This window comes from Clarias gariepinus, chromosome 20 (assembly GCF_024256425.1).
Source record: "Clarias gariepinus isolate MV-2021 ecotype Netherlands chromosome 20, CGAR_prim_01v2, whole genome shotgun sequence".
Lineage (NCBI taxonomy): Eukaryota > Metazoa > Chordata > Actinopteri > Siluriformes > Clariidae > Clarias > Clarias gariepinus.
Genome location: NC_071119.1, coordinates 23417323 through 23432500, shown reverse-complemented (window position 1 = coordinate 23432500; position 15178 = coordinate 23417323). Strand labels below are relative to the sequence as shown.

At 39.6% G+C, this 15178-nt stretch overlaps 1 protein-coding gene across 2 annotated transcripts in view; it reads right to left on the bottom strand.

Moving 5' to 3' along the window:
- The window catches only part of LOC128508591 (striatin-like), a 34118-nt gene extending 20695 nt beyond the window's left edge, over positions 1 to 13423 (bottom strand). For both annotated transcript variants that reach the window (XM_053479979.1, XM_053479980.1), the window contains exon 1: positions 12997 to 13423. In XM_053479979.1, coding sequence (XP_053335954.1) covers positions 12997 to 13215 — 219 coding nt within the window. In that variant the 5' untranslated portion in view covers positions 13216 to 13423. The remainder of the gene's footprint in view (positions 1 to 12996) is intronic.
- Between the last annotated feature and the right edge of the window lie 1755 nt (positions 13424 to 15178).

Genomic DNA, 15178 nt, shown 5'->3' with positions numbered 1-15178 from the left:
AGTACGGGCCGCTACCGAGCGAGACGTGTGGGTGTGTAGGACAAGCCACGGATAGTATGGCTCGGCTTGTGGCCTGGCCTTCGAGTCGGGGAGGGAAAACGGAGCGACTGCCAGTGACTCTCGTCATGTTGTACACTTTGAGGAACCACATGATCAGCGATTCTGATGGGGTTCCATTCCTGAAAAAAACAAAGCGGTTGCTCATCAAGCCAGAGCTACCCCTGGGTTGATAAGGATCGTGGCTTCAAAAAGGCCAGAACATTGATTAGGACCAATGGGATATTTTGCTTATAAGATCACAAATTGCCCAAGTGGTTCCTTGTTAAATAAGAAGTATTGATTTAATAAGAATGGTAGTTTCCAAGAAGTCCTGACTAACTGGGATTTACAAGAATTGTAGCTTCCAAAAAAACAATTACCTTAGTTTTACAAGGATGGTAGCTTCCAAAAGGTCAGATATACCCCTAAATTTTGTAAGAATGGTATCTTCCAAGAGGCCAGAACTACCCTGGTTTGATAAGAAATGGTAGCTTCCAAGGAGACCACACAACTACCTCGGTTTTACAAGAATGGTATCTTCCAAGTTGTCAGAACTACTCTGGTTTGATAAGAATGGTAGCTTCCAAGTGTCCCAAAATACGCCCGATTTTGCAAGAATGGTATCTTCCAAGAGGTCATAACTACCCTGGTTTGTTGAGGATTGTAGGTTATGGAAGGCCCAACTTGTTTGACTCCCATGAGTCGTTTATCTTCAATAAAAAAAAAGAAAGAAAAACTTGAGGTTGCTCATCAGGCCAGGGGGGTTCCAACCGAATGGTATCTTCCATAAGGCGCAAACTACTCGTGTACTACACGGTTATGGTCAGCATCAAACACCACAAAGGAAACACAATTTGGAAATTATCATCACAGAATACAGAAGCGTGTAGAACTCTGGAAATCCGAATCACCCTCCCTCCCTCCCTCCTTCTCTCTCTCAGACTACAAGTCCCTAATGTCCCACCCACCCCCGGACCTGGAGAACACTTGGTCACGCTGTCGAGTGTAGCGGGTGATGAATCATCCTCGGGGGTGTAAGGGCGTCATTCAGAGTTCTCAAGTCGAACAAGGAGAGAGAACATTCCTGCTGCACAGTGCAGAGCTCCGCGCTTTAGAGCGCTCGCACTCCCACAGCTACCAAAAACCGCCGGCTTTATCAGATTCAGCATTCCAGTGAAGCAGAGCAGGCATGTGTGTGTGTGTGTGGCGAGGTTTATTCAGCATTCCTTCTACTTCTTTCCATTATCTGGACATCCAGCTATCAGTGCACTGTCCTGCTGACGAGAAAACCGGCGGTGGAGCCGGCGCAGCTAGTTTTACTCCTGCTTCAAATGTTTCATCATTCTTTTAAATGGGCTTGTCCACTGAAGATCAAAGTCAAACCAACTGTTGCATAAACACACTGGCGAGAAGCCAATCACTGGCAAACTGGTGCAGATCCCAGCAAGGTCTGGTGAAAGGTTTAGGTGAGGTGTTGTTTACACTTAAATTACTTGCCATTTTTAATGCTTCATTCAGAGTCAATTTTATCCAGGAATAAATGGCATTTTTCTTTTAATGACATTCCGGCTTGTACATTTTCCGTATTGTATTTATAATGTAAACAACTGTGGAGTAAATGCTGCGGTTTTGGGCGAGTCCTCATTTTAAAGATGTAATTACTTTCACTGTGTTTTTAAATGCTTTAGTTCAAACCATTACAGACAGACAGACAGATAGACAGACAGAGAAAACGAATAAACAGACATATAGATAGACATACAGGTAGTTAAACAGATAGACAGGCAGACAGACATGTAGATAGATAGATAGATAGATAGATAGATAGACAGACAGACAGACAGACAGACAGAAAGGAAGACAGGGACAAACACACACACAGACAGAGATGTATCGACAGACAGGTAGGTAAACAGACAGGCAGACAGAGAGACAAACACACACTTACATGTCCAGATTTTAAACAAACCAAGTAGATTTTTCCCTATTGTGACCTCACATGAGAAGAGCCCCTCGCCCAAGCTTACTGCGCCATGTTCTGCTGTTCTATGAAGAGGGCGTGGCTTAGCCGGAGCTCAGTGAGTGAGTATTAGCACGCACACACACACACACACACACTAAGAGCTGTGTTAAGTCGTCACAGAGATAGGAGAATATGGGACCTTTAAAGCCGAGTCATTTTTTACAAAAGTCACAGTTTTTTATTGGGGTTTCCGAGATCTCACCTGCAGAGACAAAAGAGGCGGACAGGAAGCTTTCGAGAACATCAGGACGTAACGACTAACGGATTAAAAATGTTATGAGTTTATTTGCTTACGTAAATCAGAAAGAGTCCAGTGTTTATATGATTGTATATATTTATTTCTAACAGAAAGGGGCGTATACTTAATCATGTCTAATGACTTGATGATTCGTTGGTACCACACAGGACGCTGTGCTCCCTGCCAACGAGGGAATGGTTTAGAGTGCGCCACCTGTAGGATTATAGAGGAACTGCGACATGTTACCTCCTCAAACATGCAAACGTAGAAATAAACAATTAATGAAATAAACTACTTTCGAGGTCAACGAGTCACGATTTTTCTGTAACTGAACTGATTTTTTTCCCCCCCTTACACACCGTTTTAGTTTTTATTGAATAGCTTTAGTAGGTTTTATTACTAACCCAGCAAGGTCAGATAAATTTTCAGTTATGTTAATTAATCAGATCGGAAAATCACAAGGCTTTATAAATGGGATCGGACCAGTCCACCTGTGATTCACAGCTCTTACACCAAACTGGCTCTGTCTGTCTGTCTGTGTGTGTGTGTGCACTCCAGCTAGAGCTCCGGTTGCGAGTTACGGCAGTAGTGGATAAGAGAACGCAGCTGTTCTAGACGCTCAGAGACGCGCTGCTAAAAATTAACACAACTGGAGTCTGGAGTTTATTTTCCAACCAGAAAAAAGAATCCACTGCTAGTGGATGTTTTCTGTTCACACACACACACACACACACACACACACACACACACACACACACACACACACATTTTCCTCGTCTTGTGTAAAATGATGGCTGTAACAAATTTTAGTGATAACATACACGGGTTTCACTGGAGCGTCGTTTACACACGACATCGTGCTGTTCGCTAAAAAAAATAATCCAGATGTTCGTATTCTTTGAGGAGACTCTGCGATCGTCTAAAATCACAAGAAATGTCTGAGATTTGACGTTTAAATCGCTTATAAAGGCCGAAAACAGAAATTAAAACAAATTAAAGGCAAAAAAAAGAGAGAGAGAGAGAGAGAGAGAGAGATCGGTAGTGGACACGCTGATGAAGACCTTAATTAAGGAGGCGTTTCTTTACCGTTGAGCCTCATGTCCCCGCTCTGTGAGTGTTGCCTTTTATGGAGTTGTGTGGGCGTGGCTAAACATACGGTGAAGCTGCTCGTTAAATCATGACTATTTAGTGTTTACTGAAACGTCAAGAGTCGAGTGTGTGTGGGGGGGGACTCGTTGTGTAGAATTTTCAATTCTTCACAAAAAAGAGAAAAAAAAAAAGGGGGAAAAAAAAAAGACACCAGAAGAGACAAAGACTCAAGGTGAGAGAGGCAAAAAAGACAAAAAGTGAGAGCAAGAGAGAGACCAAAAAAAAAAAAAACAAGTGAAAGAGACCAAACAAGACAACACGAGGGAAAAGACAAAAAAAAAAAACAGACAAAAGGAAAAAGAGACAGAAAGAAGGCATAAAGAAACCAAAAGCAGAGAGAGACCAAAAGAGACAAAAAAAGAGAGAACGAAAAAGGCAGAGAGACACAGATAGAGACACTAAAAGATACACAGAAAAGATAGATAGATAGAGAGAGAGAGAGAGAGAGAGAGAGAGAGATTAGTGTTGAGTGTTTATGGTTCTTCGCGTTGCGCAGTGTTTAATGTGTGTGAATGCGTTTAGATCCTGTTAGGACCTCACGGCATTCCAGCAGCGTCCCTCTCTGTCTCTCTCTCTCTCTTAAAGGAGCAGAAACAGCTGGTGTAGAGCCGTCACTTAGGAGAAGACGAGATATGAGGAAGAGGACAAAGACCAGACAGAGAGAGAGAGAGAGAGAGAGAGAGAGAGAGAGAGAGAGAGAGACACATCAGGAAGCGGTTTCTCTTTGCTCCGTGCACGATCCGGCAATCCGGTCACCGGCTTTGATTTGAGCGGAGCTTGTGGTGCGGGACAGGAGGACGTGTACGGCGCAGCGACTCGGGAGGTTGTGACTGAGATTTCTCGCCAGCTCGCCGCGTGAACGCTCCAGATAGACAGTGAAAGTGAACCGGCCTCCGCTCAGCGCTCCTTTCCCTCGTCAGACCTCGACTAGCGTTACTGCGCGCGTTTACGTCTCAGCACCTGCTGCTACACGCACACATGCTGCAGGGGCTCAACCGGCAGGTCTGTCGAGATCTGTGACTTCCTGAGGATGGAGTTACACACACACACACACACACACATACATACAGCATGGACGTGACTGTGAGTCTCTGATTTCAGCTTGCGAAGCAGGTTTTTCCAGAGAGAGAGAGAGAGAGAGAGAGAGAGAGAGAGAGAGAGAGAGAGAGTGCGCTAGGTTGCTACTGAAGCGCAACTACGCGAGAATTTAGAAATGTGTTAATTCTATGTCACGTTCCACTGAGCACAAGCGACATGAAAGAAACTAAAATTCACAACGAGCCAACAACAGAGACCCGAAAACGCTCAAACGGATTAAAGACGGATTACGTCAGGAGTTACGCTGTTTAAGGACAATAATCAGCGACGTGTGGCGTGATGAAGCGGCGCTACGGCGACCACACCGAACCGTCAAACATTTTCCCCGTCCTTTATTTCTGTCGTCTAAAACGTTGATAAGAGAGACGAACCCACACGGGACGCGCTGGAGACTCCAAACACCTTTTTCTGGAAAACGTCACACCAGCATAGCGGAGGTGTGTTAACGATTAATTAACTGCTGTCGAAAGATTTAACCGAGAAAAAAAAAAAAAAAAAGAGGTATAAACATGTATATACTGTTTTGTTTTGCGCCATATTTCCCTGTAGCCCAAACATCGACTAACACGTCGAGAACCAACGGGAATTTGGAATTCGGTTGAGGTTCATCAAGGAAGATAACCTGAAAGAAAGATGAAAGAGATCAAGAGCAGAAGGTGGCGGTAAGGCAACGTATTGGAAGACAAGACAAGAACGAACAAACAAACAAACAAAGAGGGAGTGTTCGCAAATCAGATGGCGCAGTTCAGTGTTGGAAAGTTCGAAATAATTTTCGCAAATTTTATTCTGTCTGTTTAACTGATTGTATTAATACCGCTGTTAACATAAAAATGTAACCAACAGAAAAAGTTTTCATTTATTTATATTAAATCATTAATTATTAACAATTAATCAACTGTTGATTGCTTTCACAAAGATAAAAATTTTTAAATATTCTAAACATTTTTACATGAAGTTGGACAAGGCCCAGTAAACCAGCTGTTGCTATGGAAACGATACCATATTACAGTAACCTCAAACTCATTTGTAAGCATTCCTGTGGTCTCGCGACGGGACGTGCACGTCTATAATCTAAACCTAATTATATCTATATTTGATTATAATTTATTTTGTTTGGAAACTAAACTTCACCTACGCGGCCCAGAAGCTCAACAAACAAGCACGGGGTTTAGCTTTATTATTGTGTCCGACCGCCGTCAGAAGAAAACTAACACACTTCTCTAATGCGGTGTGCTTTAAAACTCTGTTAGCGTGAGTGCTTTAGCGTTTAATCTTAAAGCGCAGCATTACTGGGCGTGTGGAATTATGGGAAGTTTCCTTCATGCATCAATGGAGTGGTCAGGAAATTCCGGGCAGCGAAACGCTGAGCAGCACTATCCCGTCTGACATCACCTTCCCTCTGTGTGTGTGTGTGTGTGTGTGTGTGTGTGTGTGGACTCCAGGAAAGGCAGACCTGCAGGATACAGAACGTGTGGTACTATAAAGAGAAACAGGATGAGAAGAGAAACGCTGGACTGCAGGAAACCCAAAAGTGGGAATTCAAGTCTCTCTCTCTCGCTCCAGCCTGAGTGCGAGCTCATCAGACTCCTAAACATCATGGGTTCAATGCACACTAAATAAAACACCTTCGCCCGATTGGAAAGTGTGTAAGAAGGAATCTGAAGTGGAGGTTTAAACAAAACACACTTTTGTTAGTGCATCAGATCTATTATAGATTTTTCATTCACTAATTTTTAAATTTTATTTAGGCAAATTAAACAAGCGCAGAACGAGTCTGCGGTCTGTTTACTTAACGTTTATTTTAACCCCACCCCCTCCCTCCTGCTGCAGCCAATAACAGCAAAGCTCATTATCATACAAAACAAACGCAGCAATGTGAAAAGTAACAACTCTCCGCCTGACGCTCCAGCTGGAGGTGTGCGTGCTCGTCTGCACTCGGGGAAGCACCTCCAAAGGAAACTCGAACTTCCCGCCGTCCCCGTCCGTTTGACTTGCAAAATAACCAAACGGTGTAACAGGCGTCCCTCTGTCGTGCGTTCTCGTCCACAGACTGAGCTGCCGATCTCTTGTTTAGTTTAACAGAGCTGCCATTCAAAATCGGATGCAAAACAAAAACCAATATTCAAAACCCAAACCTGACACGGTGAGTTGTATAATCTCACAGCCGGACTGTTACAGACGTTACACTGTTTTAATGTTGACATCCGGCATTGTGTGTTTAACCGTGGTCCTCATAGTAACGGACTTCTAAGGAAACTCCGACTAACCCCGCTCATCCCAGAACAAATTCCGACTAACCCCGCTCATCCCAGAACAAACTCCGACTAGCCCCGCTCATCCCCGACTAGCCCCGCTCATCCCCGACTAGCCCCGCTCATCCCCGACTAGCCCCGCTCATCCCCGACTAGCCCCGCTCCCTCCTGAACAAATTCCGACTAATCCCACTTCCTCCTGAACAAATTCCGACTAATCCCACTTCCTCCTGAACAAATTCCGACTAATCCCACTCCCTCCTGAACAAATTCCGACTAATCCCACTCCCTCCTGAACAAACTCCGACTAGCCCCGCTCCCTCCTGAACAAATTCCGACTAGCCCCGCTCCCTCCTGAACAAATTCCGACTAATCCCACTTCCTCCTGAACAAATTCCGACTAACCCCACTCCCTCCTGAACAAATTCCGACTAATCCCACTCCCTCCTGAACAAATTCCGACTAGCCCCGCTCCCTCCTGAACAAATTCCGACTAACCCCACTCCCTCCTGAACAAATTCCGACTAACCCCACTCCCTCCTGAACAAATTCTGACTAACCCCACTCCCTCCTGAACAAATTCTGACTAACCCCACTCCCTCCTGAACAAATTTTGACTAAACCCCAATCACTCCAATGAATTTTCCACTCATCTCACTCTCTCATAAGTTCTGACTAACCCCACTTATTTTAATAAATTCTGACTCACCCCACTCTGTCATAAAATTCAGACTAATCCCACTAAATTTAAACTAAGAACAGTTCCATTACCTGCTGAAGAAGCTTACCCTTGGTTCGGTGAGTTCCTTCAACATTATGAGCATAACTCTGGAGTTACAGCTAAAAGAACAACAAGTGCTTGCCCGCCCACCTGCCCACACACACACACACACAAAAGAAAGAAAGTAAGAGCACATTTCTGAGTACTTCTTGTGGTTTACTATGAGAGGAAGAGGGTTGGAGGAAACGTTCAAACGCTGACTGGCGCTCACTTTTGGCGCCACGACCGTATCGGCTAATCAGCGGTGAGCTTCAGCTGCGTTTTGCACTTTTGGTTTTGTTGGGCGCGCAGAGATGCACATGCATACATGACACACATTAAAATGTATACACACACACACAAACACACCTGCCCTTCAGCCTCATTTCAAACACACACTCAGCCTTGTGTTTACATAATGGATGCTCTGAGGTCTTGGTGAAATGGAGAAGTGGTGCAACCATGTGACGCAACAACGATGTGCTGAAATATTTGAGCTGCTTATTCACTCGTCAACCACCCTCGTCCTTCACCTCAAAGTAAAGTTTACCGCTCACACCAACCACTCCAGGACCTCACCGGTCAATAATCATGGATTTGGGCTCCAACAGACAGAAATTAACTGACATGCTAGTATAATGAGCGCTAGCACATAGACCCTTTTTTGAAAGGGCTTATAGTGATAAATGCTATCCAATATGCAAGAGTTTTTATCTTATTAAAAAAAATGCCTTTAGACGACTCAACTTCAAGGTATCCCTCTAGAGGAACCCGAAAAAACAAAACCTAAAGTCGAATCTACTTTTTTTTTTTAAATCCTAATCCAAAATGGCAATGAAAAAACAATAAAAAAAACAATTAAAAGTTAGAGATAAACAGTTCATAAGGGCGTGGCTCATGAAGTCATAAGTACAAGGTCACCAAGATAAACAGGACTGAAGAAAGCGCCGGCTCAGTTTCAGGGTAGAATCATGGACTGCTGTTCAGAAGGTGCTGAGTTCAAACCCCCATCACTGACAAGCTACAGAAACACGACACGACTAAACAGTTCCCAAGCAGCGATAAACACCTTATAAAGGATCGAATCCCATCACCACACACACACACACACACGCAGACATATTTGCTTGCGATTGAAGGACTCTCGGAAAAGACATTAAAAAAATATGTAGAAGTGGAAAAAAAAAAATTTATTGGAAGATCTCGCAAAACCCAGAGTAACTCGTACACGGACTGCACTGGAAAATACGACGATTTAAGCCCCGCCTTCATCCTCTGGGTTTCTAACCAATCAGAGAAAAGACTTGATTTGGGAGGCGGGATTTCTTAACCTAACACGAGAATTAACAATTTTGGAATCATTTTGTTGTTGTTGTTATACTATTTACTTTATAAAAAACAAAAAAAAAAGGAAAAAAAACATTTAAATACTTTTCGTGGGAGCTTAACCGAGAGGACTCGGGGCACACAGTCCATCACAGGGCGCACACACACACACACACACGCAAGTGCCACTTTTAGTTAGCCTGATCTACATGTCTTTGGACTGTGGGAGGAAACTGGAGTACCCAGAGGAAACCCACCAAGCACCCGGAGCATACTGGTGTGAGGCCACAGCACTAATTATTATAGCATAATTCCCATGATGCATCAGTGTAGTCTAAAAAACGTTTAAGCAAACTAGTAAAACCCGGGATGCTTTAAAAAAAAAAACAACACACATCAGTGATGTGCTCCAGGATGAACACAGCGTGTGGTGTTTAACCGGCCATTAGGATGATTTTCGGGTTACACCCCTCCACTGGGAACCCTCTGTGGAATTGATGTGCTGAAATGTCACACACTGCTCAATACTCTTCGCTCGATTTTCAGTCTTAAACATCAGGAGTCTGCGTCAGCGCAGAGCGAGCGAGAATGCAGTGAGTTAAACCATGTATTATTATTGTTATTATTATTATTATTCACGAGGGAAAAATTATGTTCCGGTTAAAGAGGCGGAAGTGAAAGTAAACACTCTGCGCCTGTCACGGGTAGAGCGAGGGACGCGGTGAAGTCACTAAGCATGCGAGAATCACTTACGCTTTGGGAAAATAATGAAGCGAAGCCTCGGGTCCGGCCCTGAAGTTAACCATGTTGTAGTGGAAAAAACAGTGAGTACGGAGCTGAAGTGTTTTAATTCACTTGTACGACAGGAACTCGCCATTGATTACGTTTAATAAAAGCGTTACAAATCCTGAGAAAATCAATGTGCCAAGTGAACAAACTGGAAGACTTTTTAGTGTGCATCGGTTATGCTCTCATTAACAGTCACGTGACGAGCGCTCTTCATATTGGAGTCAGAAACATGGCTGACGCAGAGCTGGAAAATGGCACTGAACTTGTTTTTTCAATCAAAGCAGAGTTCACGTTCAAGGAACAATGTGTGTACGTGTGTGAGTGTGTTATTTTCTTTAATAAGCTGTAATATTCTTTGCATAACGTAATCTCTGGCAATACTTTTAGATTTGTGTACTGCTCCAAGTTGCACGCATTTCAAAGAAAACAAAAAATAATAACTCATAATAATGCATTTCATACCTTCACATCTAAACAAAGAGTTTAAGGAGCAGCACGTTTTACAGTTTGGAGTTTGTTCAGTTCACAAACTGTGATAATGTTGTGAGAACATCTACAAAGACGTCTTGTTAGAGCAGCGACAAACAGTCATTCCATCACCTCCATCTCCTTAAGCAAAAGCACAGAAAAGTGTAAACTCGGAGATAACAAGGCAACCTCTGAATGTTATAGAGTTTTGGAAGTGGAGACTCCTTCCTTTAAAAAAAAAAAGGGTTTAAATACATCTCATTCATTCATTTTCTATATCGCTTATCCTGTAGAGGGTCAGAGGAAGCCTGAAGCATATCCCTCACACACAAAACAATAAGTTAACGCCAGTCAGCCTAATCTGCAGGTCTTTGGATTGAGGGAGGAAACCGGAGAACCCGGAGGAAACCCTCTGCATCGGGACTCGACCCTGAATCAACCCGAGCTGCACCACTCTCATCTCGTTATCACCATCCAACTAATCAGTTTTAACATTGGAACTGATTATATAAATAATTTGTGTTTCTTCACGAATAAAAGACTTCAGATTTGGACAAAGGGGTTAAAATAGATATATTGTTTATTTTACTTCCTCTAAAACAGAAAAAAAATAATTAGCGATTTTTTAAAGTAAACGCCACTTATATTTAGTCCTTTCGAGTCTCGAACTGCTCGGTGTACGCTCCTTGTTTTTATGTTTTAATAAGAAATGACGATATTATTGTATACCGCCATAAAAGTCTAATTAAACCTGGATTACTGACTAATACAGTAACAAATACAATATACATACATCATACAGTTACATATAGCATACAGTTTCTTTTTTTCTAAAAAAAAAATATAGTTCTGGATTAAAAACGTGACTATAGATGTTATAATCCAAAAATAAAATGATAATGTTAATATTTATCTCAAAAGAATGAAGATAAATTCAGGATTTTATTTTTTTCAAGAAATGAAAGATAAATCTGCTAGCAAGAGAACAGCTCTTTCAGTAAAATCACTTTTTACAAAATAATAATAATTACAATTAAGTGCCTCTTGTTTAATATGCATTGTTTAAACACTAATTATATTTGATCTAAAGGCGTTAAAGTGGTGAAATTGCCTGAGTTTTGTAATCGAGGTGAAATGAGATTAGCCCTGCTCTGTCATTCTGGAGTTTCTTGCTAGCCTTGCTAGCGCACATCGACAACTCTAGCTTGGTTTTCTATTTATATTTTATTCACTTTTAAACAAAATGTTTCTCATCGCACAGACCGAATGTTAATCACGTTGTGATACTGAGCGTGTGTAAAAAATCTGGAGTTTTAATTGCTGGAGCGATGCTTTGCTTTGCTAGCTATGTCATGCTAGCGACTTAGCCGTATACTAGCGCTACCCGCTTAATCATGGTTGCCAGATTGTGCTCACCATGAACCCACCGTTTAGGTAAAAATATATCACTTGTTTTGGTTTTGTTGTTTATTCTGCAGTAATCATTATACAATCAACAACGATTGATTAAATAAACACATTCATCTATTTAGGTGTGGCACCCCATGACATCTGCTCAAGTATATTTTTATATAAATATTTGCAAATTGCTATCATTACGTGACACCTGGCAACATCGCTTTGCACCGGTTAGCTTAGCCGCAGGAATGTCAACAGGAAGAGAAGTCGAACGAACAATGCTAATGTTCTCAGGCTAAGCTGAGCTAAACATTCTCTCCTTCTACTGCTACTAATACTACTACTAATAATAATACAACGACAACAACAACATACTGATAATAAAAATAAAAGTAGTCGTTGTAGTATCAAAGTTAGCAGTGATGGCGTTTTTAGGCTTTCGTCAAGCTAAAATCAAAGCTAGCATGCTAACTATCATTTACTGTAATATAAGGTTGTAGTGTGTGGTGTATTAAAGGGTTATAAAATACAAAAATATATATTATCAAATTTTAAATAAAATTACATTTTAATTATATGATAATGAGTAAGAGTTTTTCCCCCAGACCGAATGCATGGTACAATAATAATAATAATAATAATAATAATAATAGGTGAAGCAATTGAATAAAGATTTTAAACTAATATATAAAATACATGTATATCAATTATATCTAAATATTTGTGCAAAAAAACAAAGAGAAATGAAATGAATGAGTCACAGTCTAGTTATAATAATAAAAAAATCTAGTTATAATAATAATAATAACAATAATAATAAACAACAACAGCAACAATAAAAGGGAAGCAATAAAAGTATTTTAAGTTCTATGAAAAATATTTGTGCAAAAAATAAGTTCCAGTGCTAAATGACAAAAATGAAATAAAGTTAATAATAATAATAATAATAATAATAAATGAATAAAACAATTAAATCTATATTTTAAACTAAAAAATATATATATAATATTTATGCAAAAACATCTGACTTTAAATGAAAGTCTCACAGTGCTGGAGGATTAATCAAAGACAAATTCATCCTTCTTCATCTTCTTATTGGATAATAATAATAATACAGTGGCTTATAAATAATAAAAAAAAATAGTATGTATACTAAATTTATTATGATTAGTTAAATATATATTTTAAACCAATATTGAAAAAAATATATAAATTATTTAAAAATATTTGTGCAAAACATTAATGAAAGAGTCACAGTGCTGGAGGATTAAAATAAGACAAATAGTTCTAGTGAATAATTACAATAATAATAATAATAATAATAATAATAAATCTTGAGTTAAACACAGAAGAATTCTAGGAATGTGTGATGTTATGCAAAGTCAGGTAAAAAAAGAAAAAAGTGCATAGTGTGTATACAGTGTGTGTGTGTGTGTGTGTGGTGAGACACACTGACCTGCAGCTCAGCTCTCTCCAGCTCCCATTGCGCTCTCTCGAGCTCGAAGCGGGCCCACTCGTGCTGGAGGAAGTGCAGGATGCCCGGGATGCTGTAGTGCGCCCTGCCCGGCTCGCAGCCGCTCCCCTCGGCCACAGCAGCTCCGTTCTTCCCCGCCGCGCCGCCGCCGCTGTTGGTGTTGTTGTTGAAGAACACACCGGGCCCTGCATGCTCGTCCATGGCCTGGCCGCGGCTCTCTCCCAACACACGGAACAATAATCTCCAACCGCACGAACCCTCCTCTCTCTCTGTGTGTGTGTATGTGCTTCCTCTCGCTTTATCCGGATACACCGCTCTCTCGTGTGTGTGTGTGTGTGTGTGTATGTGTGTTTTAGCCGCCCCGCTTTTGTCTCAGCTCCTCTCCGAGCCGACTCATGGCTCTCTGACAGCCAGCTGTCACTCAGTGACGCTAAACGCACCCGAAACCACGCCCATACTCCCCCTCCCCCTCCCCTACACACTAACATACAGGAAGTGTTCTGGTTGAGCTCGTGCACTCATCATGGGATTTGTAGTTCTTACACAAAACTGACTGAGACTTTTAAAATTCATATTCAAAAAATGTTAATTTTATTTGTCACATACACAACCATACAAGAAAAATATCACCATGTATAAGAAAAATGTCACATTAAAAAGTTCACAAAAGTTTGTACAAATCTACAAAAGTTACAATATAAAAAAATATTATTTTATTGGAAATATATAAAATTAAATAATTACACAGAATGTGCAACTTTTCTTTGATATCTGTTTCTTTATTTATTTTTCTTTTTACTTACAAACAAACAAAAAAAATCCACCAAACACACGAATTACTTTCTATTTATATATTTTTTTTTACAAAAAAAAACAACTTAATTTTAACTAAACTAAAATGAAATGCTGCTGTGTGTAAATTGTGCTGTTCTGTTAGAGAATTCAACAACACAATGCATACTGGCTTTACTGCTGTTTAACCTTATTCCTTTTATATATACAGTATTTAATTCATTTATTTCCCACGTTTGTTTTCCTTCTTTTCTCCATTATTTTTAAACATGTTTCTAACTTAACTCTGAAACTAAAAATAATGAAACACACTTTCACAGCAGTGGAATTGATAATTATAATAGTAATGATTTTATAATGTTTATGACATGTGAAATCATGAGGTTTGTATGTGTGCGCACATTGTTCTGCTTGTGACACCAATAAGGACTAACTGCACTCAGCTGTAACTGAGTAATTTTCCAGCTTAAGTGTTATATATTTTTTTATTATTATTATTTTAGGTCATGCGTAATCATTTAAGTATTTCACTGCATTTCACACTGTGTACGGCTGTGTTTGTTTTAATTAAACCTTCTGTTTTGCTGTTAAAATGACAAGTATAAATACGATAAGGCAACACATAAAACTTAATGTAAGTTTCTTAAAAAATTTGTTAACTCAACATTTAACACTTTCATGAACCAATTTTATATATATATATATATATATATATATATATATATATATATATAAAATATATATCCAATATATTTACTTACAATGCATTGCCATTGGAATATCTAGGAAAAAATTGCAATCTAAATTAGCATGATATAAAAAAAATAATCTTTTTATATATATATATATAAAATGCATTGTAAGTAAATATATCGGAATACGATGATATGAAGGGAAAAAAAAGTTTATCAATATTGAAAAAAATATTAAGTTTCTTACCATTCAGGTGAATACTATTTAATAAAAATATTTTTAAAACGACACGTTTGATAAGTATTTAATAAATAAGTATTTAATCCATCAATCAATTAAGTTTAGAATTTTCTTTCGGAATTTAAAACAAACAAGCAAAAAACACGAATTAGGATTAAAAAAAAATCAGATTTTGCAGCATTATTAATTTTAAAATAAAAGGATTACATATATTTTTTTAATAGGATAATTTTTTTTCTATTATTAAGCTTTTAAACATAAAAAAAGCATTTAAATTTCAAACTAGGTTCATAAAGAAATCTAAGAGAAAATTAAAAATGTGACCCAGTCTGTTGAAATCCTGATTATTCTTATTATTATTTTGGTTTTGTTTTGTTTGATAGAGCAATGATTCCCTTTAACAAATTAAAACCATTCCACATATGACTTTAACTGTGTT